Source organism: Rutilus rutilus (assembly GCF_951802725.1).
Source record: "Rutilus rutilus genome assembly, chromosome: 13".
NCBI classification, from domain to species: domain Eukaryota; kingdom Metazoa; phylum Chordata; class Actinopteri; order Cypriniformes; family Leuciscidae; genus Rutilus; species Rutilus rutilus.
In genome coordinates this window covers 12,444,919-12,471,993 of record NC_140218.1, presented here as the reverse complement: position 1 = coordinate 12,471,993, position 27,075 = coordinate 12,444,919, and the positions used below count along the sequence as shown (strand labels likewise).

Below are 27,075 nucleotides of genomic sequence, written 5' to 3'. Positions count from 1 at the left end.
CAGCAAAGTGGGCCAAATAAAAATAAAAATAAAAAACAGACATGATGTTTTCATAAACCACTTAAACAGTAATTAAATTAGATGATGTTGCATTTAATCCTACATACATGTGTCAGACATAAATATATGAAACAATTATCCATAATGGCTTTTAATGCTTCGTCCAGCTGTGCTTGTACAGTTGTGTACAGAGGTTTCAAAATCTGCCTTCATCTGGTACCATCTGACACAGCTAACCAATTATCATAATTATTCCCGGTTATCGCATCAGCCTGCATGACATGCTCTAATTCTGGGGTTTTACTGACTCCAGTCCTTTTTAGGATGGTGGTTTTGATGGGATCTCGGGCAGTTGCTATATTCTCTGTGGGAACGTAGAGTCCTCATAGTTGGCCAGCGTAGACTAATAAATTTGCTCAGAAAGCTAAACAGTGTTCCTCTCAGTACCGTGACAGGAATTCTGTCGGCTACAACTGTTAAGTGTTGACTTCCCCTAGGGTTTCCTGTTGTTGTGGATGCCGTGTTGCAATGTCATCCCTATCTTTTTCCCCTGGCAGGAAAACGGAAAGGTTGTGTTTAAAGGTTGCATTCTCTATTTAAAGATCCAAGTCCTGATATGTTTTGCCTGAATGGCACAATCCAGTTTGAGTGGTACTGTTTAACCCTTTATGGATCACATTATGTAAACATGTGATGTGTTTGAAAGTATACCACATCCCCACTCTTCTACTTTTAGGTTTGTTTGTTTGTGGTATCTGGCTTTTGACACATAAAAGGGTGAACTATTTCATAAAACAAGACTCAGAAATTCTTAGTTTTATTATATATATCTTTTTTTTTTTTTTTTGTATTGTTCATTGACAATGACATTTTATTAAGTCATTCATAATGTTCATTAGCAATAAAATAATGATTTAATAAGGTCATCAGTTAAATGCAAAAAAAAAGCATACTTGGAGTAAAAAAAAACCAACTTTATTATAATGCTTTTTTCATTTCTACATGTTAACCAAATATATTAGTGCTGATATATCAACATCAATATAAAAGTAATCACTGATATCAATACTATTCAATGAAACCTAGACTATGGATTTTCAAACTGGGGCCTAAAAGTTTTTAAAGAAAAACAGTGTTACAATGTAAAAATATATAAATAATAATACTTTTTTTTTTTATTAATTAAAACTAAATGAAAATGTGATTAAAACAAAGCATTTGACTAAAATAAAAAATAAATCACACAAATTTGAATGAATAAATAAATAATACATGTAAAAGCACTGCAGTGAGTAAAAAAATATAATAATAATATAACATAATTTCCCTTGGATGAGAATGATCATATTTGAGGGCATCAAAAAGATTAAAGACCCCTGACCTAGACTATGCTATGCAGTGAATATGTATCGAACCATTATAGGATTTTTTCATTTATATATGAATACTAATTTGAAAGATTAATACTCCAGATTATGCTTACCATGTTGACCTTCAACAATGTGTCTGTTGCCATGGTAACCAAAAACTTGAGTAGGATTGAGTAAAATAGCACCTGCAAACATCAGAAATCTTTGTGTTATGTATAAACGAAACAGGATCATTTAGAGTTAAGATGTGCCTTTATGAGAGAAGTTTCCATGACAATCTGCCACAATCATATTCTCAAGTTAGTAAAACTAGAGTGGTGGTTTTTAAACTATGGGTTGTGAATCGCCTTAGTGGGGAAACAAGAAGTGGTTCGTACAAAGCGCAAGAATGATGGTGCCATGTCAAAAATATGAAAAATAAATGTTCTCAAGTTTGTTGAGTTCGTAACTTGTATTTTCATATTTCTGGCATGGCGCATCACAGGAGCGTTTCCTGAACTCCCGCTCCTCGAGTCCTCACGGGCACCGGTGTAGTCCAATTCATGAACAGATGAATCTTGTGAGTCGGTTCTTTTGATGACTCGTTCAAGTGACTCACTAGTTAACAGTTTGATGAGTCTTTTACTGAATGGACTCCATCAGAGTCAAGTCAATTCACCTTTGTTTCTATAGCGCTTTATACAATTAAGATTGTTTCAAAGCAGCTTTACAGTGATAAACAGGAGAATGATTCAATGATGCAAACAGTTCATTTCGGCTGTACTGCAGTGTCAATGTAGCCTGGAAATCCAGACCTAAATCTAAAAGATTAATGGTCTGGCGTCGACTAATGAAAATCGGCCAGCTCGAGGGGCGGCACCAAGCGTGCATTTGGAAATCTCACTGCACGCAATTGGATAACACTACGACCAATCACAACAAGCCCCATACGCTTAGCTATCAGCGGAGCTAACTGGTAGATTAGACTCTTACCGTATCCGGTCGGCAAAACAGCAAAAACGTCCTTCTCGCAAAGGAACGATTCGAGCGGCGTCTTCTGTTCCTGTTTTAGATAAAAAGCCAAGTCTAACTCATTCATTGTAGTGGCCAAAGCCGTTTCAAACAACTGGTGTTCATCCATAGCCATCTTGCAGTGTTTACTAATGACTTCGAGGTCGCAGCGCTGTCGTCATCTGTTTAGCTCGCCTCTGCCTCGCCTATATCAGATAACCCGATGTGATTGGTGCAGCTCAGATCGAGGGGCATATTTAATGAGCATCATTACTCGACACCAGAGTAACTCGCTGAGCAAATTCAACTTGTGCTCTCGCGAGAACTCTGGATTACCAGGGTAGTGTCAATGTTCACTTGAAGTCAGTTCAATGTTGATTCAGTTTCATTGTAAAGATCATCAATAATTTAAGCTCAGTTCAGTTCTCATCCAATAGTGTCAGTGCGGTCAAATCAGTAATATTGTTGAGTGGCTCCTGAATAAACACATGACTCCCTTACTGAACTGCAAGTTCCATGTTAAAGCTCATTGCGTCAATATAAGTGTGTTGTGCCACCAAGAAAGCAAAAATAAATGTTCCTGTAAGCAATGGAATTGAAGTAGGGAAAATATCTTTGGGATCTAAATAAAACCATGAGCCAGCGCTGGGAGGATCTGAGTTATGATCCATTGGGAATGGTCGTTGAAAAGGAATATGAGCAACGCAGTAATGGAGGATTTGTTTGCGCAGGTCTCCTCCCTGTCATTTTCTATTCTTGTCTAGTAACTCGAGCCAGTTTCTGATTCCTCCTTGATGCAGTCAGTCTGTGCTGAAGTGATGTTGCATAACATCACAAACTCCCACAGGCCAGGAATCAGAGTCCATTGCGTGCAAAACATTAAAACGGCTAATCTTACAAGTCAATAACTTGCAGACAGAACAAATCAATAAATGAACAAGTGTGTAGTGTCAATCTCAAACCTGTAAATGTTGCTTTTAAAGGGATGGTTCACCCAAAAATCTTCATTTTCTCACCCTCATGCCGATCCAAACCTGTTTGACTTTATTTTTTTCCACTGGAACACAAACAAAAATGTTTATTTATAAAATTTAAAGGGATAGTCCACCCAAAAATTTGGGTGACATTTACTCAATTCGTTCCAAACCTTTATTACGTACAGTAATACAACACACAAAACAAGTAGATATTTTAGTTAACCAAACAGTTTCGGTTCTATTTGACATTCATTGTATGGACCAAAAATAAAATGGAAATGATTTGGTTACAGACATTTTTCAAAATATCTTAATTTGTGTTCAGCAGAAGAAAAACTCATACAGGTTTGGAACAGCATGACGGTGAGTAAATTGGTGACAACTGTCATTTTTGGGTGGACTATCCCTTTAACTACTTCTGTATTCCATAGAAGACAGAAATCACAGTTTGGAATGACGTGAACAACAATGTTCTTTTTTTTTTCTGAAATGTTGAGTTTAGATGTACAAAGGAAAGAACTACTGCAAGGTCATATTGTACGAGCAATCTTTCTTTTAAGGAAATATTTTGAAAGCATGCTGGGAAAACATCATTATCATCTCTTACTCACTCTCTCTTTTTTTTTTTTTTTGCAGCCAAATACAGAGAAGAGTTCAAACTCATCATTGATAGAATTGCTGTGGTGAAATCTGAGAATGTGAGTACATGTGTGGTCAGATCATTATTGCAGAGTTTAAACTAATTAACTCCTCCCTCTGTCTCATTAAATAATCGTTAGTGCATTGTTGTGTTTGTAATGCGATCGTGTTTATTCCCTGTCCCTGAAGAATAGTCGCACAGGTCTCTATTCCCACAGTGATTCAATATTTACTCTGTGATTGGGATAGGTCTCATTTTCTCACATCAGTGCTATACCCCACACACCCTTATGATCATGGACCATTGTCCTAGACGTGTACTTCCCCTCGCAAGAGATCCTTTTCCATCTGATCTGAACTGCAATCCATTTTTTCCAGCCATAAACTAGCATTCAAAAGTTCTGGTTCAGTGAGACTACAGTGGTTTTGATAGAAGTCTCTTCTGCTCACTAAGGCTGAATTTATTTGATCAAAAATACAGTAAAAACAGTAATATTGTGAAATATTATTAATATTTGTTTTGTTTTCTATTTTGTTATATTTTAAACTGTAATTTATTCCTATGATGGCATAGCTGAATTTTCAGCATCATTACTCCAGTCTTTAGTGTCACATGATACTTCAGAAATCATTCAGATATGCGGATATTTTTGTCACTTTTTATCAATTTAATGGGTCTCTGCTGAATTGCTTGATTGATGCACTATTATTTTTATATGATTGTGCTAAAGAGACCAAAAATAAACATTTTATCATCATTTATTCACCTTTAACATTGTTCCAAATCCATATGACTTGCTTCCTTCTGTGGAGATATTTTGCAAGTGTCCAAGGTTCTCTTTTTCATATCACTAAAATTATAAAAAATTTTGATATCCAAAAAGTGCAAAGAGGAGGAAAAACCACTATAAATGCCATGCTCTATAATGCAAGTCTTCTGAAGGATAGCTTTGGATGTTCTACAAAATATTTCCTTTTGTGCTCCAAAATGTGATATTTTCATAGTAAATGATGTGGTAATAGTCATTTTTGGTTAACTATTTATTTTAAATAACAGTATGGAGGTAATGGTTCCTTTTTTATTTCAGGGAGAGAAATATCTCATCCTCAAGAAGAAGTATAGACAACTAATACAAGAGCGAGAGCCTTGCGCTGGCGAATCAATCAAGCAGGTTCATCCGAACCCACAAAATGAGCTCCAGGTCTCTAATCCAGTGCAGAACCATAACCCAACAGCCCAGACACAGCCAGTAATGGTGGCCTGGTGCTCAGGACCCATGATTACAGTCACAGAGGCATCAGAACCGACCCAGACAGATAATGTGAGTGATTCTTGATTGTGATATCCATTCTGTTTCAGGGCTCCAGACTAAAGTTTGAGAGTAGTAGCACCGGTGCCAATACGTTCTACAGATAGTGGCGCCAGCACCTGATCTGGTATGGCGCTTGGGGGTGGGGCGTGTTTTATTCATAAAGGTAATTTAATCATAAAATGACTACTGTTTTGCATTAATACGGACAGCAACATGTTTATTTCTTGTAAATGCACATTTGACAGCAAAGCACTGAGCTAGTTGAGATGCAGATGAAGGTAAACATGAACATGTAAAAAAAAAAAATTCTTTTTGGTCATCACATTAAAAATAACATTTAAATTGGATAATATTTATAGCTTTGAAATGCTGGAAAAAGTGAAGCACTTGAAAGTCCTTGAAAAAGGCTTGAATTTCACTCTTAAAAGGTTGTACGAAAACATTCAACTATTTCTGCCACGATACCATGGTTACAGTTAGCATTACTACATTAAATCCATGATGAATGTTGTTTGATTTGTGGAATGAAAAGCCTTCTATAACTTGTTGGTTCATGGCACAATGTTTCTCCTGGTTTCCGTTGGTATTTGAATGCTTCCCACTAGATTTTGCAGCGATAATACTGTGGTGAATTCAAATGCTGGAGCCCTGTTTTACTGCTCATCATAGCATTATTAAAATGGGCCTCACTGATCAGTGACCAGCAGCATTGGGGGTAACGCATTACAAGTAACATGCATTACATAATCAGATTACTTTTTTAAAGGGATACTCCACTTTTTTTGGAAAAAAAACTTCCACTTCATTTTACAACTCCCCCAGAGTTAAACAGTTGACTTTTACCGTTTTCGAATCCATTCAGCCGATCTCCGGGTCTGGCGGTACCACTTTTAGCATTAGCATAGATCATTGAATCGGACAAGACCATTAGCATCTCTCTCAAAAAAATGAGAGCAAGAAACTTTGCTGCCGTACCATGAGTGCAGCAGGTGTAGTGATATGACGCAGCGCTAACTTTACCTAATTTGCCACAACCTTAGTCCCGGTCACGTTGGAAATTACAGAGCTGGGGACTATTTTCAGGCACTGCGTCATATCATTACGCCTGCTATACCCATGGTACGGCAGCAAAGTTTCTTGATTATTACGCAGGAATGAGAGTATAGTTCCTAGCCATATCAGCCTAGAAAATCGCAACTTTACATTTTCCGTCGGTCTTAGTACACGATGTAACTACAGAAGAGTCAAGTTTTAAATAGGAAAAATATCTAAACTCTTTGGTCATTTTTTTGAGAGAGATGCTAATGGTCTTGTCCGATTCAATGATCTATGCTAAGCTATGCTAAAAGTGGTACCGCCAGACCCAGAGATCGGCTGAATGGATTCGAAAACGGTAAAACTCAACTGTTTAACTCTGGGGGAGTACATATCCCTTTAACGTAACAAGTAAAGTAAAATGCATTACTTTATACATTCATACATGTTTAATGCATGTTTGCTTAAACATTTTTCAAACTTCTGAACATCAAGCCTCAGCCAGGTGAGAAAAAGTAACACAAAAGCAATGTAACATTACTTTCCATACAAAGTAAGTAGTTACTACTAGTAACTACTTACTTTTTAGGGAGTTACACAATAGCTTTTTAGGGAGTAGCACAATATTGTAACACCTTACTTTTTAAAGTAACCTTTTCCCTGGTGACCAGTTTCATCACATTCATGTTGTCATGAATGACACATATTGACGTCTTGTGCTTTTACTAAAAAAAACATAACAGAGAAGAAGAAACGGGAAGAACTAAAGAGGAATCTGGCTGAGTAAGTTGACCGCAGTATTTCAGTAACATGTTGTGATGTGACGTAATTCCTTTAAACATAATATTTAAAGCTCTGCTTTCCAAAGGAGTGAATTATTATTGTCAAAGTATGTGTCAAAGTCTCAGTTAGACTAGCATGAAATGTTCGCATCAACTAAAGAGCATCATAGTATAAAACTCTTGTGAAATTCAGGTCTCTATTAATCATTTTCCTGGATATCACCCAGAATCCAGTGTTTTCCTCAGACTGTTTGCTAAAGCTTTTTCAGCTGGATTAAAGAAACAGCTGGTGATAAGAGAAAGCTTGTCAAAAGCAGATAACACTGTGTTTCAGTTGCCTTATCTTTAGCTGTAGGACTTCAGCTGTTAAAAGCGTTATTTTGAACCTCATATTGAGACTTCCGGCAAGGAAGAGTATAGTAAGCATGTACAATTCAATTTTTGGAATGATTAATGGCTATTTGTTTTGCTTGGTTTCAAGATCATCTTCATATATCTTTGAAGCCTTGAAGCATCTTTGGATCATATAACTTCATCTCCACTGACCTTGACAAAAACAACTACTGGGTCTGTGCACAATGTCATTGAGGATATAGGTTAAAGAATTTGCATATATATATATAGCACAACATTCACATTGCAACTCTGTCATTATGAATTATATGTGAAAATTACTTGAAAGTGGGATATATCTCTCTATAAAGGTAAATCTCTTAAGCATAGCCATTATGAGAATCGATGACAGGGTTGTTATAGTTAGCTAAAAGTAAAACTATTAAAAACATTGTTGTTAATTGAAAAAAAGCTGAAATAAAATAAAAAATATGAATATTAGATGAAAAAAGAATGAAAATGACTAAATACTAAAAAAACTTAAATAAATAATACTGGTCGATGAGTGACAGTTTCACCCACTCATGGAGCGCATGCAGTTCAACACACAATAGTGTGAATTTCCTGTCAGCACTTATTTCAGCCACATTGAAATTGTGTCTAGAAACCTGTTAAACAGACAAACTGTTTGAAAGCATGAAAGTTGCTGCATTTATCTCTGGCCAATGAAAAACCATCTATAGTTTGGCTTTCCTGATCTCAGAATAAAGAGTGGATGTCTTCTATAGATGTCTACTGAGAATGCATTTGTACTAGGGCTGAACGATATTCTGTTTCAACATCGACATCGCGATGTGCAAATGAGCGATAGTCACATCGCCGGAACATGCGATGCGAAGGGTAACGTTAGTAGCACCCATAGTGTAAGAGAACGGTAGCACACAGTAAACACGAGTTTGTTGTATGGCTTTTTGCTGGGGTGACATACGCGTTCCGCGTGCCTGCACAGTGATTGTTTGCTCTGCCGCGCTCACGCTCACAGCCAACATTCACTGGCAATCCTATAGCTAAAAATGCGCGACAAAGAGGATCCTCCGCAACAAAATCAAAATCAGCTATTTGGGACTAGCCTATTTCGTCTACAAAAAGGAGGATGTTGACCAAAAAGAGGCAGGCTACTTTGCTGGAGTGTTATAAAGTCGTGGATGGTTGTCTTTTTTTTTTTAAATCGTTTCGTGTTCGCATTTATGAGGAAAAAACAATGTTACGTGACATTACGGACGCGTCACGCGACCGTTATGAAAGCCGCACTAAAAGACTGCTTTAAAACTTTCACAGAGACCTCAAACAGAAAGCACAAAGCCTTTCTTTAAAACGAATTTCGTTTTGTTTTAATTGTATCTTCATTTTAATCAGTATTTCATTATCCAATTTTCTGGATTTAATAAATAGGGCCTAGCCTAAAAATTAAATATAGCAGCCAGCGCCTGAAATGGAGATTAAGCTATCATCCATGAACCGAAACTCAGCATAAAAGGTAGTCTACTCGCCCCACACACCTAAAAATAACAATAATAATAAAAAAAAATAGAAATATAACTATTATCTACAGAAGAACCATTAAAAAAAAATTTTATCTGTATGAAAAGTGCATTTCTCCTGATCACTGCTGCGAAGATCGATCGCGAGTCAGTAAGATGATGTCAACTTCATCTTTACAGAAAACACTTGTTTATTAATAAACAATTAAAATGTCTCACTGTAATATTTTACATATTATTAATCATTACTTTTGCTGGTTCTAGGTGCCGTTTACATGAACGCGTCACTGAATCAGCACAGAAAACATAATTTTTCGGGTCCTAGAACCTGAAGAATGTTAGGTCCTGTGTAGAACGTTCACCGAATTCTGAGAGAAATATGTTTCTGGAATAAAATATTAAGTGGTCTTTTTGTTACTTGTAATGAAACTTGCATATTAGTGAAATTATTAATAACATAGAATGGTAATTATTGACTTTAGCCTGGATTGATGGCTCGCAATATCGCGATATATATCGTTGGGAAAAAAATATCGCAATGTAATTTTTTTCCCAATATCGTGCAGCCCTAATTTGTACTGTGGCTTAGAGAGCTCAACGTGCTGCTACTGAAGACAACACATGCAAAATAGATAACACCGGCAAATTAAGAAAACATATTCATCAGCTTGACAACACACGTGCTGCAAATACTCACAATGCAACCAAATACAGAAATGAGCTGCAAATATTCACAATGCAACCAAATACAGAAACACATTGCAAAAGTTCACAACGCAGCCAAATACAGAAATGAGCTGCAAATACAGAAATGAGCTGCAAATACTCACAACGCAGCCAAATACAGAAATGAGCTCCAAATACAGAAATGACCTGCAAATACTCACAACGCAGCCAAATACAGAAACGTGCTACAAATATTCACAATGCAACCAAATACAGAAACACATTACAAAAGTTCACAATGCAGCCAAATACAGAAATGAGCTGCAAATACTCACAACGCAGCCAAATACAGAAACGTGCTACAAATATTCACAATGCAACCAAATACAGAAACACACTGCAAATACTCGCAACTCAACCAAATACAGAAATGAGCTGCAAATACTCGCAACGCAACCAAATACAAAAACGTGCTGCAAATACAGAAACGAGCTACAAATACTCACAACTCAACCAAATACAGAAATGAGCTGCAAATACTCACAACGCAGCCAAATACAGAAACGTGCTACAAATATTCACAATGCAACCAAATACAGAAACACACTGCAAATACTCGCAACTCAACCAAATACAGAAATGAGCTGCAAATACTCGCAACGCAACCAAATACAAAAACGTGCTGCAAATACAGAAACGAGCTACAAATACTCACAACTCAACCAAATGCAGAAATGTGCTGCAAATACTCACAACTAAACCAAATACAGAAACGCGATGCAAGTACTCGCAACGCAACCAAATACAAAAACGTGCTGCAAATACTCACAACTCAACCAAATACAGAAACGAGCTACAAATACTTACAACTCAACCAAATACAGAAACTCAATGCAAGTACTCGCAACGCAACCAAATACAAAAACGTGCTGCAAATACTCACAACGCAGCCAAATACAGAAATGTACCGCAAATACTCACAACTCAACCAAATACAGAAACGAGCTACAAATACTCACAACTCAACCAAATACAGAAATGAGCTGCAAATAGCACGGACCACAACAGAAATGTTTCAAGGGAACGCCAAAAAGTGACAAACCTGGCTGGGACATGCTTTACTGTTCATCGTCTACTAGTCAGTGGTGTTGTTGATGACCTGAAAAGTGAGGGTTTTTTTGTGTTTATTTTAACATCCTGATCGTATGTACGTTGTGAGTATTTGCAGCACATGTGTTGTCAAACTGATCAAGTTGCTTTCTTAATTTGCTGGTGTTTTTTTTTTCTATTTGCATGCCTTTTTTTCAGTTGCAGCATGTTGTGCTCTCTCAGCCACCGTACTTTTGGTCCATAAACTTGATGTTTTGTCAGCATCAGCTGATTTTGAGTGCAGTGAAGTGATCCTTACCAAGTGATCTTAGTGAAACTTCTCCTTTTCTTGTGGTTAGCAGTCAGACAGCACCCTCTCACCGCCAGCAGAGGCAGAGAAACCAGAGCATCTGACGGAGGAGCTTTCAGCGTCAGACAGAGAAGATGAACTCGACAAGGACTCAGGGTCAAAGGTTAGAGCCAAGTTATCTGTTTTTATGTTTTTATTTTGATCACAGACTATTTAAGATGTTTGGTTTGCTTTGTCTGAAATAGAAGAACTGGTAATGATTTAGTTGTCATAAAAGCACTGAACATAGAAAGCTCAGGATGTATTAGTTTAATACATTTAAAAATGCATAAAATGAATTTCATACAGACAATGACTGTTCAGCTTGTCAAATTGTGAAACCCCAGAAAACTTCAAGATATTCATGATTTAGAAGAAAAGGTATTGAAAATATTTGAGAACTCTTTTGAAAATGATGATAGTAATGTGTACTCGCACAGGGTGTTGAATGTTATAACTTTATATTTGATTATTACACCCCTTTTTTTTTTTTTTATGTTTTGGATAACATGACACCAGTATGAAACCACATCAATATTACATGAAAATGACATTTATAAGAACTTAGTACATTCTAAATTTGTTTTAAATATATTTTTCCTTAAGATAAACGTATTATTTGTCATTGCTCTTATTTGCTCATCCTTATTTGTCATTCATTGAAAAGCTGGCACAGTAATTCACCACAAACAAGCTGCTCATTTGATATCTGTAATATTAAGACTTACCAAAAGGTGGCGCCAGAATAATTAGCTGGATTTGAGAGGCCATATTTCAGCCAGGGGTGACAGCATGAAAGACACGTTCATTTACATTTGAATGAAGCTTTCTATTGTTGTGCAAAACAGCAACATGCTCCACCTCATTATAGAGAAAAGTATCATCTGTGCCCTCCAAACATTTGTATGCAGATCAATCTGAGATGCGGCTAGATAAATCCCATGTATTATAACGGCATAATGTTGGAACATGAGATTTTGTGCTTTATTTTGATGCGTATTATTATTTTATTAATCATATTGAGTCTTTTTGTATTTTGCTCTTAGAGCTTTAAGACGTGGAAGGTTTTGTTTTGCGTTAAACGTTTCTCTTTCAACCACAACACTTGCAAACTTGATTCACACTTGAAAGCTCTTCACGCCCGAAAGCTCTTTCTAAGAAGCGAGACAAAACTGACTAGTCCTTCTTGAGAATTATTAATATGATGCACTGAAGCTCAAATCATCTGCATAAAATGTGGTTAGGCTACATATTTGAATATTTTACAATGTAACAAATCTCTTTTGTTGTTGTATCCATCACTGCGTTCGGGTTACGCTACTGTGATTATTGCTTAACTTTCTGGTTGATTTTCAGATGGAAAAATAATCATAATTTTGCATGCAATTATTTAGTCACTCACCTGCCCAGTTTCATTCTTTTCATTCTTGTTTTAAAAGGAAATATGTCTGGCTTAGTTCCTGTTTAAGCACAGGTAAACAATTATTCCTTGCAGTCTTTAGGAAAAGAGGCCTTGTTAGTGTAGCCTATATGAAAGAGCTCAAGTGTTTTCCCACTGTCCGATCGGACACTCCATCGCTGTCCTGAGAACAATTAGCAAGCACGTGCACTGCAAAAATGACCCAACCGCTCCATTTTTCCCTCACATTAATCAGTGTGACTGACACTTTGGTACATAAAGAGAAATTCACCTTCTCTTTGGCTCACAAAGTGGGTAGATTCTGGTAAAACAGCGTACGATAAAAAAAACAAAAGACATAGTTAGGTAAATTTGGCTAAGGTAATCGTTCACCGGGTTTAAAGCATTTTTTAATGGTCGTGTGACCTGAGAAGAGGTCAAATTGGAGGAATTATCCTTTGTTTTTACCGTCCTTCCATTTAAATGAACAGATTTATTGTGAATTTTGAGGTAAACGTCCCTGGAAGTTTTGTTTCTAGTATTCAGTGTAAGTCTGCGTACTGATAAATAGAGCGGCACTATGGGTGTTTCCTGTGTTTGCTGCGTCTTTGTTGGGGCCTATTAATATCTTTGTGGGCTGTTTACCTTGTTTATTTGCTACCAACGTTGTTTAATTCTGGACAGCGCTGGGTTTCCCTCCCCTCATATCTTAAGTACAGAACAGGAAGAGGAAGCACGTGGCTTCCGAACCCAAACGCCCACTCTAGCATCTCAGATTATTTATGTTACCAACTGTACAGTTTCACACTGACTCCTCCGTGTTCCAGGTGATACTTCCAGGTGTTTTTTGTGAGTGATTTCAATCGTATCATGTCCGATTTCTTTCCCAGAGTGAATCTGAGCAGGATGAGGATTGCGGGGGGAGTTTGGGATCCACCGCTGTGGCTGTGAGTATAATAAATCATACACACATTAGAAGAAACATTTATTATGAAATAGTTACAGTAAAATATCTTTTGTTTCTGTAGTTACTGTTGCTACAATAAAACTGTGGTTTTTATCCACCACTGTCATCAATTAAACCACAGAAAAATTGCTAGACTGTCTTTAAGAGATCCAATATTAATTTATCAGTAATTTGACAGTAAAAAAACAAAAAGACACTTAAGCTCAGCTTACTCCAAGTTCCTCCCTGTAAGAATTACTGTCAGTTGCATTGGATAAAAGCATCTGCTAAATGATTATTTACTTATTTTACCTTTTTGGTGGAATCAAATAGATTTACCATGGTAAATGTTTTGAATTATGTGGACTTTCTGAAGGTTACTTGGTAAGAAGGCATTTGCTAAGACAATACACTACAAAGTTTGAGGTCAATACTTATTTGAAAGAAAGAAATTAATACTTTTTTTTAGTAAGGACACATTATATTGATCAAAAGTGACAGTAAAGACATTTATGATGTTACAAAAGATTTTTATGCTTTATTATCTCTCAAATCATTTAATACATTAAACATTTCTTTTTTAAAGGCGTAATTTGTCCAAATTTTTTTCACTTTTTCTTCTTCTACTTTCTTTTCATTTCTTTTGTGATGATACCCACCACCAACACATAAATAAATGTTACAAAAGATTTATGTTTCAAATAAATGCTTTTTTTGCCATCAAAGAATCCTGAAGTAATGTATCATGGTTTCCACAAAGATATTAACTGATTTCAACCTTGATAATAATAATAATAAATGTTTCTCGAGTATCAAATCATCATATTAGAATGATTTCTGAAGGATCATGTGACTGAAGACAGGATAAATGATGCTGAAAATTCAGCTTTGATCGCAGGAATAAATTACATTTTACAATATATTATTCAAACAGTTATTTTAAATCGTGATAATACTTCACAATATTCTTGTTTTTACTGTATTTTGATCAAATAAATGCAGCCTTGGTGAGCAGTAGAGACAAAAACATAAAACATCTTTAAAAACCCAAACTGATACTGAATATTTGTAACATTTGTTTTCAGTGTAATTTCAATAATGTATGTGGCTTCTCGTTTATTTCGTTCATAGCTGGATCCTCTTGAGAAAGAGTGGATCTTCTCGGCAGCAAGTGGCAAACTGTCTCATCTCATTCAGCTCCTGAAACAAGACTCTTCTCTGGCTAATAAAAAGGTGAAGAGAGCTTTATATTCTCTCCTAAAATGTGTCCTGTGTCGTATAATGTGCCCCTCTCCGCCAGAATGCATAAATGCCCTATATGATTAGAATGCATGCATCTCATATCATAAACTCACTTTTAATAATTAATGTTTCTTGGTCTTTTCACATGCTCGGAACAAACCAGGACTTTACCTCAGTAAGTTTGCAACCAATCATACAACACTACACTTACTCTACCAGCTAAAAGTTTGGGAATGCATGGTTAAATAAATATTTCTCATAATATTAAAAACTTCAGCATAAGATATATATATATGTATGTATGTATGTGTGTGTGTGTGTGTATATATATATATATATATATATATACACACACACACACACACACATATACATATATATATATATATATATATATATATATATATATACACACATTAGAATGATTTCACTCTTTCTCTTTGACATCACTCTTGCTCATATATATATATGTGTGTGTGTGTATAAATGTGTGTATACACACTCATGCGCGCACACAGACACATGTATATGTGTATGTGTGTGTACATATTTCTGCTTTATTACTGTTTTAAATGCGTCCTAGGATGCAGCTCATGATTAAAAAAAAAAATGTTATCAATACATACTTCCATTTGTGATATTTCTTAGTTTTAATGACTTGACTGATCTTCTAAAATTTCAGATGTGAAATTTTTTATTATTAATAATAATAATAATAAGTAGATGTGTCCAAACATGACTGGTATCATACACAAGATCAAAACCTCTACAAGTATGTAGTACTTGTATGAATCCTAATTTTGTGATTGTACATCAAATTGTTCATTAATGGGGTTTTTTCTCTCTCTCTCTCTCTTTTTTTTTTAATTCTCCTGGATTTGTCTTCTAAAAGGGGGTGAGTTGAATTTTGTCTTCTTCCTTTTTAAGTGTTGGGGAAACTGTTATATAGTTTTCCAAGCCAGGATCACTTTCAATCATGTTTTATTACTTGTTGGAAAAGCTACATATAAGTATGAAATAAAAATATAGTTAGTTCCTCCTCAGCACTGTCTGTTTTTAAGCATCATTGCTTCAGTTCATTAGTGATGATCGTTGAGTCCGTTACAGTGCATGTGAATGTTTGCCAGCGCGGTGAGCAGCTTGTCAGCGACGTACATAGTTATGGACCGCCGATTCCCTGTGACTCCTCGCAAGGTTACCGACTTTCCACAGTTTCCACTCTCGTACCCAGGTGCAACACAGACCAAAGAGCAAAGCTCAATCCCAATCATGCATTTCAAAGGCTTATTTTCAGAAGGATTATGAAAGATAGCTTTTTAGCTCCTTCACCCCCCAAAAACAAGCTCAAATCCTTTTATTTGTCCCCCCTGTGCGCTTAAGAGCTTTGAGTCGGTGTTTGTGGTCGCTGCCTGGGCCGGAGTTCTCACACTGTCCTGTGTCAGACCACCTTCTAAGAACCTCTAAGCCCTTCGCCTTCCCCGCGCAGACAAGATACAACGGCGGCCATTGAAGTGCGGGAAGATTAGGGCTCACCTCAAAGACTTCAACCACTTAAAGATAATCTGAAAGTAATAGAGCAGGCTGGGATTAATTGGAGAACAATCGCCGCCATGTCCCCAGGAAGGTGGTAAGTCTGACCCCCAGGTGGCTTTGATGCCCCCCTTCCTGAACCAAGAGGCATGCCAAGTGAGCCAGCTCTTCTTGACTTGGTACAGGGCGACCGCGCTTGCGAGACGTCGGTTTAAGAGGTCATCCGACTTCTTTTCTGGCATTTTGCCTTCTGCGCTGTAAGAGAAAACTCAAAACCTTTGCGTTAAATGCCCCGATATACGAAAAGTTCGTTTGGAGTTTGTTTCTGAAGTTCGAAGCAGCTTTCCAAAGCAAACTTGCCAGTAAAATTCGCTCTGGCTGGTAAACGCCTTCAAACTACCATTGGTCCATGGCGATTATGTAATAGATGGGTGTGGCTCTGAGGCTCCGCCCTCTTTGTCGTGGAAGTGTTCTCCAGTTCATCTCTTCTGTTTAGTTTACTGAGGTCAGATGTCCACAAGTAAAAACATGAACACACCGGAGAGCTGCTTTATAGTAGAAATTGAAGTTGTAATTCTAAATGAAAGAGACACTGACACTGTTTTTTCATGTTTAATGCTGTGAAGCTGCTTGCTTTAAAGCAATCTGTTGTATAAAGTGCTATATAAATAAACGTCACGTGACTTGACTTGAGTGCCAAATTGCAGAGATTGTGGAAACATCCACATCGCTATGATCAGATGCTTTCTTAACTGCTGTTTTCTCACCACTGTCATTTTTGTTGTTGAGAGGAAAGCGTGCAGCACATATTTACATATTCATCTAAACTCTGCTCCCAAAAGCGTGGACGGCGTCGGGATGTTCGCTAACTATATACTGACTTATTTTTTACCCTTAACCAAAAAAGTAAAAAGAACTTCGCCGTGAGTAACGGGGGCCTTGTTCAACTTATGGAGAAATTGTTGTACCAACTTAATTAAAGTGGGTCTGTGCTTTCATCTAACACAATATAGTAAGTTCTATAAACTCAAAATTAATGTTTTTTTATTTGTAGATCCATGTTCAATCAGCTTGCATTTTAAGTTAATATACATTGACATTATATAATAGTGATGTAGAACTTTCTTAGTTTGTCTAACTTGTATATGTATTTATGTATGTTCTATACGCCAAAGCAAGTTGTGTATATGTGCTGGCAAAATATAATCAAAAACACTACATAAACGCTACAGAGCGAAAACATCTATTATTTCTGATTAACAAATTTGTCATCATAACTCCCCATGCTTTGACCAAAAATACAAATTATTAAAGTGCATCAACAGTGATCAACCTGAATGGCCAAAAAGATTACTTTAATTAACATTTTATGTCGTCAACTTTTTCTACATTGGATAGTTCAATAGAAAATAGAGTTTGTCTCACAAAACAAAAGTTTTTTTGTTTTTTTTTTACAGTGTAGCTGTCAAAGATGCTCATTTTTTGCTGTCCTTGGATCTTTTCTGCCACCTCTATTGTTTACGTCTTAAGTTTTAAGTAGCTAAGCTTTGCCTTTAGCCTCTCGGTCGCTAAAGTTACACATCACCCCGAGCCCGTAACCCGACACAACGCGCATTATCTCTGTTTTCCTTTCACACGTTGGAAGCTCCTTTGGGGGAAATTCCAATTCAACCTCTCGCAGTGAAGCCCATAAATAAACAGTCGCGATCTCAGATGCAACGTAAACACTGCTTCCTTTGAGCCACTCGAGCAGGACCGCTCGCTTTCTGTCCACCAACAAGATAAGTGTAAATGAAAAGCCACCTGTGCGCTCATCTCTTTCTTTTTTGTCTCCTTCTCCAACATGTCATCCTTTCCTGATGCTTCCCGGACTTCCTCCTTTCCCAGTTTGTGAGTACATCGTTTATTCATCTCTCTTCTTTAAAAGCCGCAGTGAATATGTCTCTTTTGGTAGTCATCACAAAGGTGCTATTTGGTTAGTGAGAGTTAAGGGATCCCCGCCAGGCCAAAACAGGAACCTGAGGAACAAGGGTAGGAGACGTCACATCCTGTTGACCGTCGTCCGTCACGCCGAGCCTCCATGAGACCTGTCGGGCTGTCAGTCAAGCATGTGTGCCGGCCAATCCATCTCAAGGGTGCGACAGTGGAAACAATAGAGCGGCTGATAGGGGAACCAGACTTCATCTATCACAATATGTCCTGCGAGCCGGACTGGAAACACCTACAGTAGACAGGACCCTCCCTTTAGTACAGAACATGTGCTTAAGAATACACAATAGTGGAGATATGTTGCGTACTGTGTACAAATGAAAATGTGCGCGTACAAAAACATTTCAGAATGTAGTACATTGTTGTCAACGAGTAGGACCTAGTTAATAAAAACTATTTTTCGGCTTTTTTAGTGACAGCAGGTGTAAAAATGTCTTAAATTTGGTCAGTTACTAAAATCATAGTTGATAGATGCCGCTTCTGGTTCATACGCTGCCATTTTAAATACATATTTTTAAAGAAATTATTACTTTTGTTCAGCAAGGACACATTCATTTGATCAAAATTGACAGTAAAGACTTATATAATGTTACAAAAAAAATTTATTCAAAGAATAATCAGCATATTAGATTGATTTCTGAAGGATCATGTGACACTGAAGACTGGAGTAATGATGCTGAAAATTCAGCTTTGATCACAGGAGTAAATTGCATTTTAAAATAGAAAACCATTATTTTAAATTGTAATAATATTTCATAATATTACTGTTTGTACTGTATGTTTGATCAAATACATTGAGTTTTGGTGAGCAGAAGAGACTTGCAACTAAAAGCATTCCAGTATGATACATCTAAATATATATATTGTGCATGCATACATACATACATACATACATACATACATACATACATACATACATACATACATACATACATACATACATACATACATGCGCGCGCACGCACACACACACACATACACACATACAGCTCTGGAAAAAAAATAAGAGACCACTGCAAAATTATCAGTTTCTCTGGTTTTACTATTTATAGATATGTGTTTGGGTAAAAGTAACATTTTTGTTTTATTCTATAAACTACTGACAACATTTCCTCCAAAGTCCAAATAAAAATATTGTCATTTAGAGCATTTATTTGCAGAAAACGACAACCGGTCAAAATAACAAAAAAAGATGTAGTGTTGTCAGACCTCGAATGATGGAAATAAAATAAGTTCATATTCATTTTTAAACAACACAATACTAATGTTTTAACTTAGGAAGAGTTCAGAAATCAATATTCGGTGGAACAACCCTGATTTTCAATCACAGCTTTCATGCGTCTTGGCATGCTCTCCACCAGTCTTTCACATTGATGTTGGGTGACTTTATGGCACTCCTGATGCAAAAATTCAAGCAGCTCGGCTTTGTTTGATGGCTTGTGACCATCCATCTTCCTCTTGATCACATTCCAGAGGTTTTCAATGGGGTTCAGGTCTGGAGATTGGGCTAGCCATGACGGGGTCTTGATCTGGTGGTCCTCCATCCACACCTTGATTGACCTGGCTGTGTGGCATGGAGCATTGTCCTGCTGGAAAAACCAATCCTCAGATTTGGGGAACATTTTCAGAGCAGAAGCAAGCAAGTGTTCTTCCAGGATAACCTTGTATATGGCTTGATAAATGCGTCCCTCACAAAGACAAATCTGCCCGATTCCAGCCTTGCTGAAGCACCTCCAGATCATCACTGATAGTGGGTGCGAGACACTGTGGCTTGTAGGCTCTGGGGGTTTGGAATTTGGGAGAAATGTTGTCAGTAGTTTATAGTATAAAACAAAAATGTTAATTTTACCCAAACACATATCTATAAATAGTAAAACCAGAGAAACTGATCATTTTGCAGTGGTCTCTTAATTTTTTCCAGAGCTAGTAATATCAGCTGAAATAGCTTGAAGTAAATAAGTAATTATGATATTTAAAAAAGAAAATTCATTGGTATAAAAAATGTAGTTCAGTGAATTTCTTTACAAAACTATGTTATTTATTCATTTATTCCTTCAATATTCTTTTAAAAGCATCCAAGGATGCAGCTTATGAAATTGGTTGAGAGGTTTGTTTTAACATTCCAGAAACAGAAAAGGCATCAAATGAATGCGTTTAACTTGTTAATGGAGATTATGAGATTGCCTTTTGTCTAACTTTGTCTCTGTTTTGAAAAAAATTATATTTTCAGCAGTAAATAATGTAGGCTAGAACTGGGTTTTACTCATCTCAATTTGATTGGATTGTGAACATCCAGCTGTGATTTTTCCACCCCCACGTGACCCATCTTACATCAGCAGAAAAGTAAAAAAAAAAAGAAGCATTTCAGATGCAGAGAAAAGTTTACATTTTAATGCTGTTTGATATCTTTTTTTCTTCAGAATAACATGTACTGAAACATTGTGAACGGCACCGCCACATTAAAGCGGTTGATTTTGATACGTGAAGAGTTCTGATAAAGGAGGTGTGTCGCTCAGCCTGAGATCAATAGACATCACCTCCGTTCTCCGTGTTTGAGAGTGTCGGCCGTTTAGAAGCTCCAGCATCTGAGCTTGTGTGTGTTGTGCGGCCCCTTCTCCTCTTGACAGGCCTTGTCAACAGGCTGATGCCTGGGTGGGTCCTCCATCAGAGGGTCATACCAACATCATCAATCTTGCACCCCATGACAGGCCTGTGCTCCCCCCGCAGTGGGCACACTGGTTTGTTGTTTTGTAATTAGACCGCCATTAGATGGCAGGAAACCGTCCCCTCCACACCCTCTGTGCACAGCTGGGGCCCGCTGGCAGCCTATGGGAGCCACGGGCCGCTCCACCGCGTGGCGTTAGGGGGGTGGGGATCTACCTAGTGGGAGAGAATGAACATGTGGAGTGTAAATGATGTATTACAAGATGAATCAGATGGATTGACGATCGTGTACTAGCTCAAACAAGCTGGTCAGACAACCAATATGAGGATTCAGATTGACCGTGATGACCAAAAGTCTAAGACCAATAAACAGTTTTAGGATTAAACTTTTAATGATTTTGTCAATTTTAAAAAAAGTTTGAAAAATGAATGATTAACAAATTATATATTTAAAAAAATAATACTATTTGAAACGTATGAGACGAACATATGAGAATAATGTAGTGACCAAAAAAATGTTAAACCAATTCTTTCAAACTATTTCATGAGCTGCACCCTGGGATGCTTTTAAAACGATATTCAAGGAGTTAAAAAATAAATAATAAAAAAAGTGAAGTGAATTGAATTGAGTGAATAAGTAAAATGAATAAATATTAAAATAAACTAAAAAAGTATTGAAATAAAGTAAAATAAATAAATAAATATTAAAATAAAAAGTGACACATAAATATTATAATGAAAAAATAATATTAGAAGGAATATTAGGATTCGTCACAATTTCTAGGTCAGATTTAATAATGAAAAATTTAAAATGATTAAGTGAAAGAAAAAATTAAATAAAAATTAAAATGAAGTCAAATAAATAAATATTATAATGAATAAATTATGTTTGAAGAAGGAATACTTAAGATTCTGCACCATTGTGATGCATTAACGTTGTAATAAATAATAAAAAGAAATGAATGAATAAATAAATACATTGTATAAAAGACTAAAAGAAATATAAAAGAAATATAATATAATAATTAAAATGATTTTGCATGATTTCTTGGTCAAATGTAAGCAAATTTGAGACACTAACATTAACTTATCGGGAGCTCATAGGTCATACTTTGTACAGGAGGATGCTATTTAAATGTTATATTTTATGTAAATATGTATATATTTTAGTATTGTAATGTTTCAATATCTGTTACAGACAGCGCTACACTGGGCTGCGAAACACGGTAAAGAAGATATGACTACAGTGTTGGCGGAAGCAGGAGCTGACATCAATACGAAGGCCGTAAGTACAGATATTACTCAAAAATCGATTCATTTTGAGTCAAATACAAATGCATATATGCCTACTCTCAAATTCATTTACTTTTGTGTCTCTTTTTCTCTCGCAGCATGTAAGTACTCCTCACCTCACACTCACCCTGGATGTGACAGCATGCATGGGTTAATGTTTCTCACGTGTGTGCCAAGCTTCCAGAAAGTGTGCGCTTTTAAAACGTCCGCTTCTGACATAACTCCTCTGAAAGGGTATGTGGGTGCCCAGCTGTGCAAATGAATCCAGGCGCTGTTTGAGAATGTCTGTTCATAAATCAAACTCTGTCATGTTAACAGCTTCCCTTAAACAATGTCTTCATGTATTCCAACAGCAGGCTCAGAGCAAAGCAATTTCACTGAATTACCAGGCAATTATGATTCTGTCATTAGATTTTGTTGCTGTAACCTCAGTTAATTTGTGTCCTGTCTTTCTCTCCCCCCTTCTCTTCTCTCTGTCGCTCTCTGATTCTCTTGTGATATGTTTTTTTTTATTATTATTGGGACATGGGCACTAGGGGGTGAGTGTCGAATTTCCCTTCGCCCCGTCAGTTTCCTTATCATTTCTGATTTGTGGTGAGATTTATCACTGGAGAACCTTTTTCTGTTTGGGTGAATGTCACACATAACATTATCACTCCAAAATCAAAAGAAAATAGTAAAAAGATATTGTATTTAAAGGTGCACTATGTAACCTACTAGCTTTTAAAAAAAACAAAACTTCATGCATTTTGCGGAAGAACATTGTTTTGGTTGTCACTGTGCGGATGAATTTGGCTCTCCTACTCTTCATAAAACATCCACTGAAGAGATATCACCAGTTTAGATGGAAAGGATCTAGGTGAAGATGTTACTATAGCTTTAGCCATAAGTAGACATGGAACTTCCTTAAAAATAAATTGCAGCAGAGAGCTACAACAACCATAATGAAATGACCCTTCACAATAGATAATGCTTTACAATAAACTCTGTTAGAAAGCTACATATGGCAATTTATCTATTAAAAAAAAAAAAAAAAAAACATAGTCACCTTTTGAGTAATAAAAACGCCATCTCTGCGTCGCTTTTACAACATTTCACATCCTTCACATTTCACTTTATTTATGGACATGACGAGACACGGACAGGCCAGTGATGCATGTACGCAATTCCCCACGATAAACCATCCCGACAGGTCTAAAATATAAATGCTTATAAAAAGCTTACCATAGTCGTATCAAGTTCAAGGCATTGACGCTTGCTTACAGATCTATCACAGGCTCAGCTCCCTCCTACTTTCACTCACTCCTACGAGCCTACATCCCTACCAGACACCTACGATCGATCAACGAGCGACGTCTCGTGGTTCCATCACAGAAAGCCACAAAATCACTTTCCAGAACATTCTCATTCACAGTTCCATGCTGGTGGAACACTCTCCCCACCCTCATCCGGAATGCAGAATCCCTGACAACATTCAAAAAACAGCTGAAAACCCATCTCTTCCGTGAGCACTTAACTTCATAAAAAATAAAAAAAGAAAAAGAAAATAAACCTTTCCCTCTAAAACCTCACTTATCGTGCTTATGCTACTCTGAATAATGCCTGAACTTCGTATTTTGAGCACTTCTTGCGTTGTTGTTGTTTTTTGCCTCTTCATGATGACTCGCTTAATTTAGTCCTAATTTGTAAGTCGCTTTGGATAAAAGCGTCTGCTAAATGACTAAATGTAAATGTAAATAGTGAATCAGGGTAAGACAAAAACGTTTTGTAAGAAGGACTGATGATTTATTTTTAACAATATACAGGGCTTAACGTTAACACCCACCAATGGTTGCTGTATTTCAGCAGTGGCGTGTAACGCAGTCACTCCTACTACCCACTTTGGCGGCTTGAATTTTATATATAATGTACATTTTTCAATTGTAGTCTTTTAAAAAGGCACCTGAAATTACTACGATTTTTCAATACATATCGATACTGAAATATCTGAAACGCTTCCAATACTCATTTTCCGCAGAACAGACACACGATACGAGCTGTGCTTTCTCTCTCTCATCTCTCCGACAGCGAGTTACACACAAACCCGCCTCTCCTCACTCACTCATTTCTTTTGCTCCAGATGAATATTGTTGGTGTTACATGGCTTGAATTTCGGTGTGGGTTTGTACGCATTGCTCATAATTTGACTCATTCACACAGATTTCGTGCTCACACCCAAAGTGCAGCACATAAAGCCATCTCTCAGTACTAATTAGTTCTTTTTCACTGCTTATTGCGCTTAAACAGTCAAAGACACACAAAATAATGTCAAAAAGTCGGTCTTGGCGGGTATTCACGTAAACACAGTCAGATATGTTTTAAGTGAACGTAAACAGCTGAGAAAGAAAACTCATGTGTAACAGTATAATGGCTCAGTGTATCAGGTCTTAAAGTGACAGCAGCCTAATATTCCTGCTGCCAAATTATGAGATAATATAAAAAATATCTATATGGCAGATTTTCCCCATGGTACTAATGTCAAAACTTTGGAAAACCACTAGTCATAGTGGCCAAATCTGTGACAATGAGTAAAATGGGCTAAATTCTCATGAAAATAATGTCACAGTGCATCTTCATAGTTAAGATAATGGCATTTATTTTTGTAAAATATATATATATATTTAATTCTTTTGATTTTGAGGTGAAATATGATCTAGACATGCTCTTGACAATCTTTTATATTGATTCTTATTCTCACAGGGATACACACCTTTGCACATTGCAGCACTGCACGGACATCGACATATATTTGACCTGCTGGTTAGGACGTACGGTAAGTATTTTCTTCACAAACGTTATCTCGTTCATTCAAGAATGTCTGTTTGAATTCATTTGAAAGCAGACTTCATTTTACATTTACATTTTATTAACACTTAATTTGCTGAATTTTCACAGGAGCTAAGGAGAACCTGCGGGACTACAGCGGTCGCTTTGCATATCATTACCTCAATTTACGGGATACAAAATTAGAAGACCATGAGCTATGTGAGTCAAACTTCATTGTTTTTTTTAATGCATAAATGCACTGGAACATCTGGGTGTTAAGTCCATTCAGACCTGTGGCACAGCAGCACTGAGGATGTTTTCCACATTAGCGCAGGCATATGGTTTCTCTGAATCTACGGGGTGCCTCGTGGATCAATTTTAGACTGTTTGTCTTCACCCTATTTGTCCTTCCAGCATGTTATTTCATCCTCAGTGTGGTCTTCTTCTTAACTCTGCTTTGATGTTTGTTCTCCAAGCTGAAGTCAGCGAGTGCCACAGCCTAACCCAGGCCGGAGAGCGCAGGAACAGGAAGATCACGTCATTATTTCACTCCATGAAGAAGTGGGGCTCAGCGGAGGAGCTCGCGGCCATACCGGAGGAGAGGACAGTTGCTCATCAGCTCATGCTGCCTGCGTTTAGGCCCAGAAAGTTCTCACGGTAGACTGTGTGACGTCCAAACATCTTCAGTCTTGCTTTAGTGCCAATCGGATGGTTTACAGATGAAAACGCACTTGTTTTCTTTGCTGCTTTTTTTCCGCACAAATAGTATGATGAAGTTACATTCACATTTTAAGTAGCGATTCAGCTTAATGATTAGCTTTTGTAGTGACATGTTGTAATGTTGTAGTGTAATGTCTCTGCTCTACTACCTGTTCAATTAAGAGGTAAAAGGTTTACAACTTTCACTGAGCAATGAAACAATGCATTTTAAATTACTCTGCATCGCACAATCCAAAGTTATTAGCAAGAATGAAGAACTCAGTTTCACAAAATATGTCAATGCTTTTCTCTCTCTCTCTCTCTCTCTCTCTCTCTCTCTCTCTCTCTCTCTCTCTCTATATATATATATATATATATATATATACCATCCCGACAGGTCTAAAATATAAATAGGCTTATAATATGCGTACCATAGTGAATCAGGGTAAGACGAAAACACGTTTTGGAGGAAGAATGTTAATCAATTTTTGTTTTTTTTGTTTTTTTAAACCAAAAAAAAAGTTATAAGATGTAGGTTTAAGTTCCATCTTGAATAAAGTCCAGCTTCAGCATTTATTTGCCTTATCTTCACCTTACAAAACTTTAAAAAAAGTTTTGGCTGCGAGAATGTACCAAAAATACCCTATTTTCATATTGTGTATATTTTGCATATAATAAACAATATAAAAAAACTATATTATAATATAATATAAAAATATAATTTTTTCACTATACATTATTCTAAAGCAAAAAACAACAACTTTGAATTATCTTCCAACAAAATGTAATGACTTGCTCTGCCTTTGAAATATCTTTGCTTTTATGATGATATAACCAAGGCTCTTGACCGTGAAAAATAATATCAGCCAAGTATTTTACAATTCGGTATCAGTCCCATTCTACATTATTTCCCCTTGAAATATCGAAATGTATAATTTTATAGATCTGAAATGCTTTGCTAAAGCCGTTTCTTTTATTTTTGCTGTTATTGTCTTTAACTGTATGTTTTAGCCTATTTTTATATTACAATAAGTTTGTCTTTTGCATTCCAAAGGGGTGATGTTGAGTAAATCTGCTGGTTTGTGCCTTTCCTGTTACCTGAATGTTTATTTGCATAATGTAAATTATTTTCTCTTATATAAAAGGACAAATAAATTGTACTTTGGATAACGGGTGCTTTTTTTTTCTCCCCCTCTTCGTTATTATGTGATTTTTCCTCTAATTGTTAAGTTTCTTTCCCCCATAAAGTTTACACATTTGAAGTGTTGCGCTCCAGTCTCCCACCTTTCCTCTGGGCTCTTCCCATAATCTAGCGTGCCGGCTCTTTCATCACTCTCGTGGATCACCCTAACAAGATTACACCCTATCAGATCTTCCACCTCAGTCACGATCCCCTTCCTCGCACCTTCCCAGCGACACCCGAG

The 27,075-nt window shown here is 36.7% G+C and overlaps 1 protein-coding gene across 1 annotated transcript in view; it reads left to right on the top strand.

Annotated features, from left to right (window-relative positions):
- Positions 1-26,821, top strand: part of LOC311302385 (ankyrin repeat domain-containing protein SOWAHC) — a 28,729-nt gene extending 1,908 nt beyond the window's left edge. Inside the window, exons 2-12 of the mRNA XM_084428201.1 lie at positions 3,974-4,035; positions 5,065-5,298; positions 11,095-11,208; positions 13,374-13,430; positions 14,561-14,662; positions 14,835-14,846; positions 22,011-22,139; positions 22,246-22,297; positions 24,879-24,959; positions 25,082-25,171; positions 25,429-26,821. Coding sequence (XP_084284327.1) covers positions 3,974-4,035; positions 5,065-5,298; positions 11,095-11,208; positions 13,374-13,430; positions 14,561-14,662; positions 14,835-14,846; positions 22,011-22,139; positions 22,246-22,297; positions 24,879-24,959; positions 25,082-25,171; positions 25,429-25,613 — 1,118 coding nt within the window. The 3' untranslated portion in view covers positions 25,614-26,821. The remainder of the gene's footprint in view (positions 1-3,973; positions 4,036-5,064; positions 5,299-11,094; positions 11,209-13,373; positions 13,431-14,560; positions 14,663-14,834; positions 14,847-22,010; positions 22,140-22,245; positions 22,298-24,878; positions 24,960-25,081; positions 25,172-25,428) is intronic.
- The last annotated feature ends 254 nt before the right edge of the window (positions 26,822-27,075 follow it).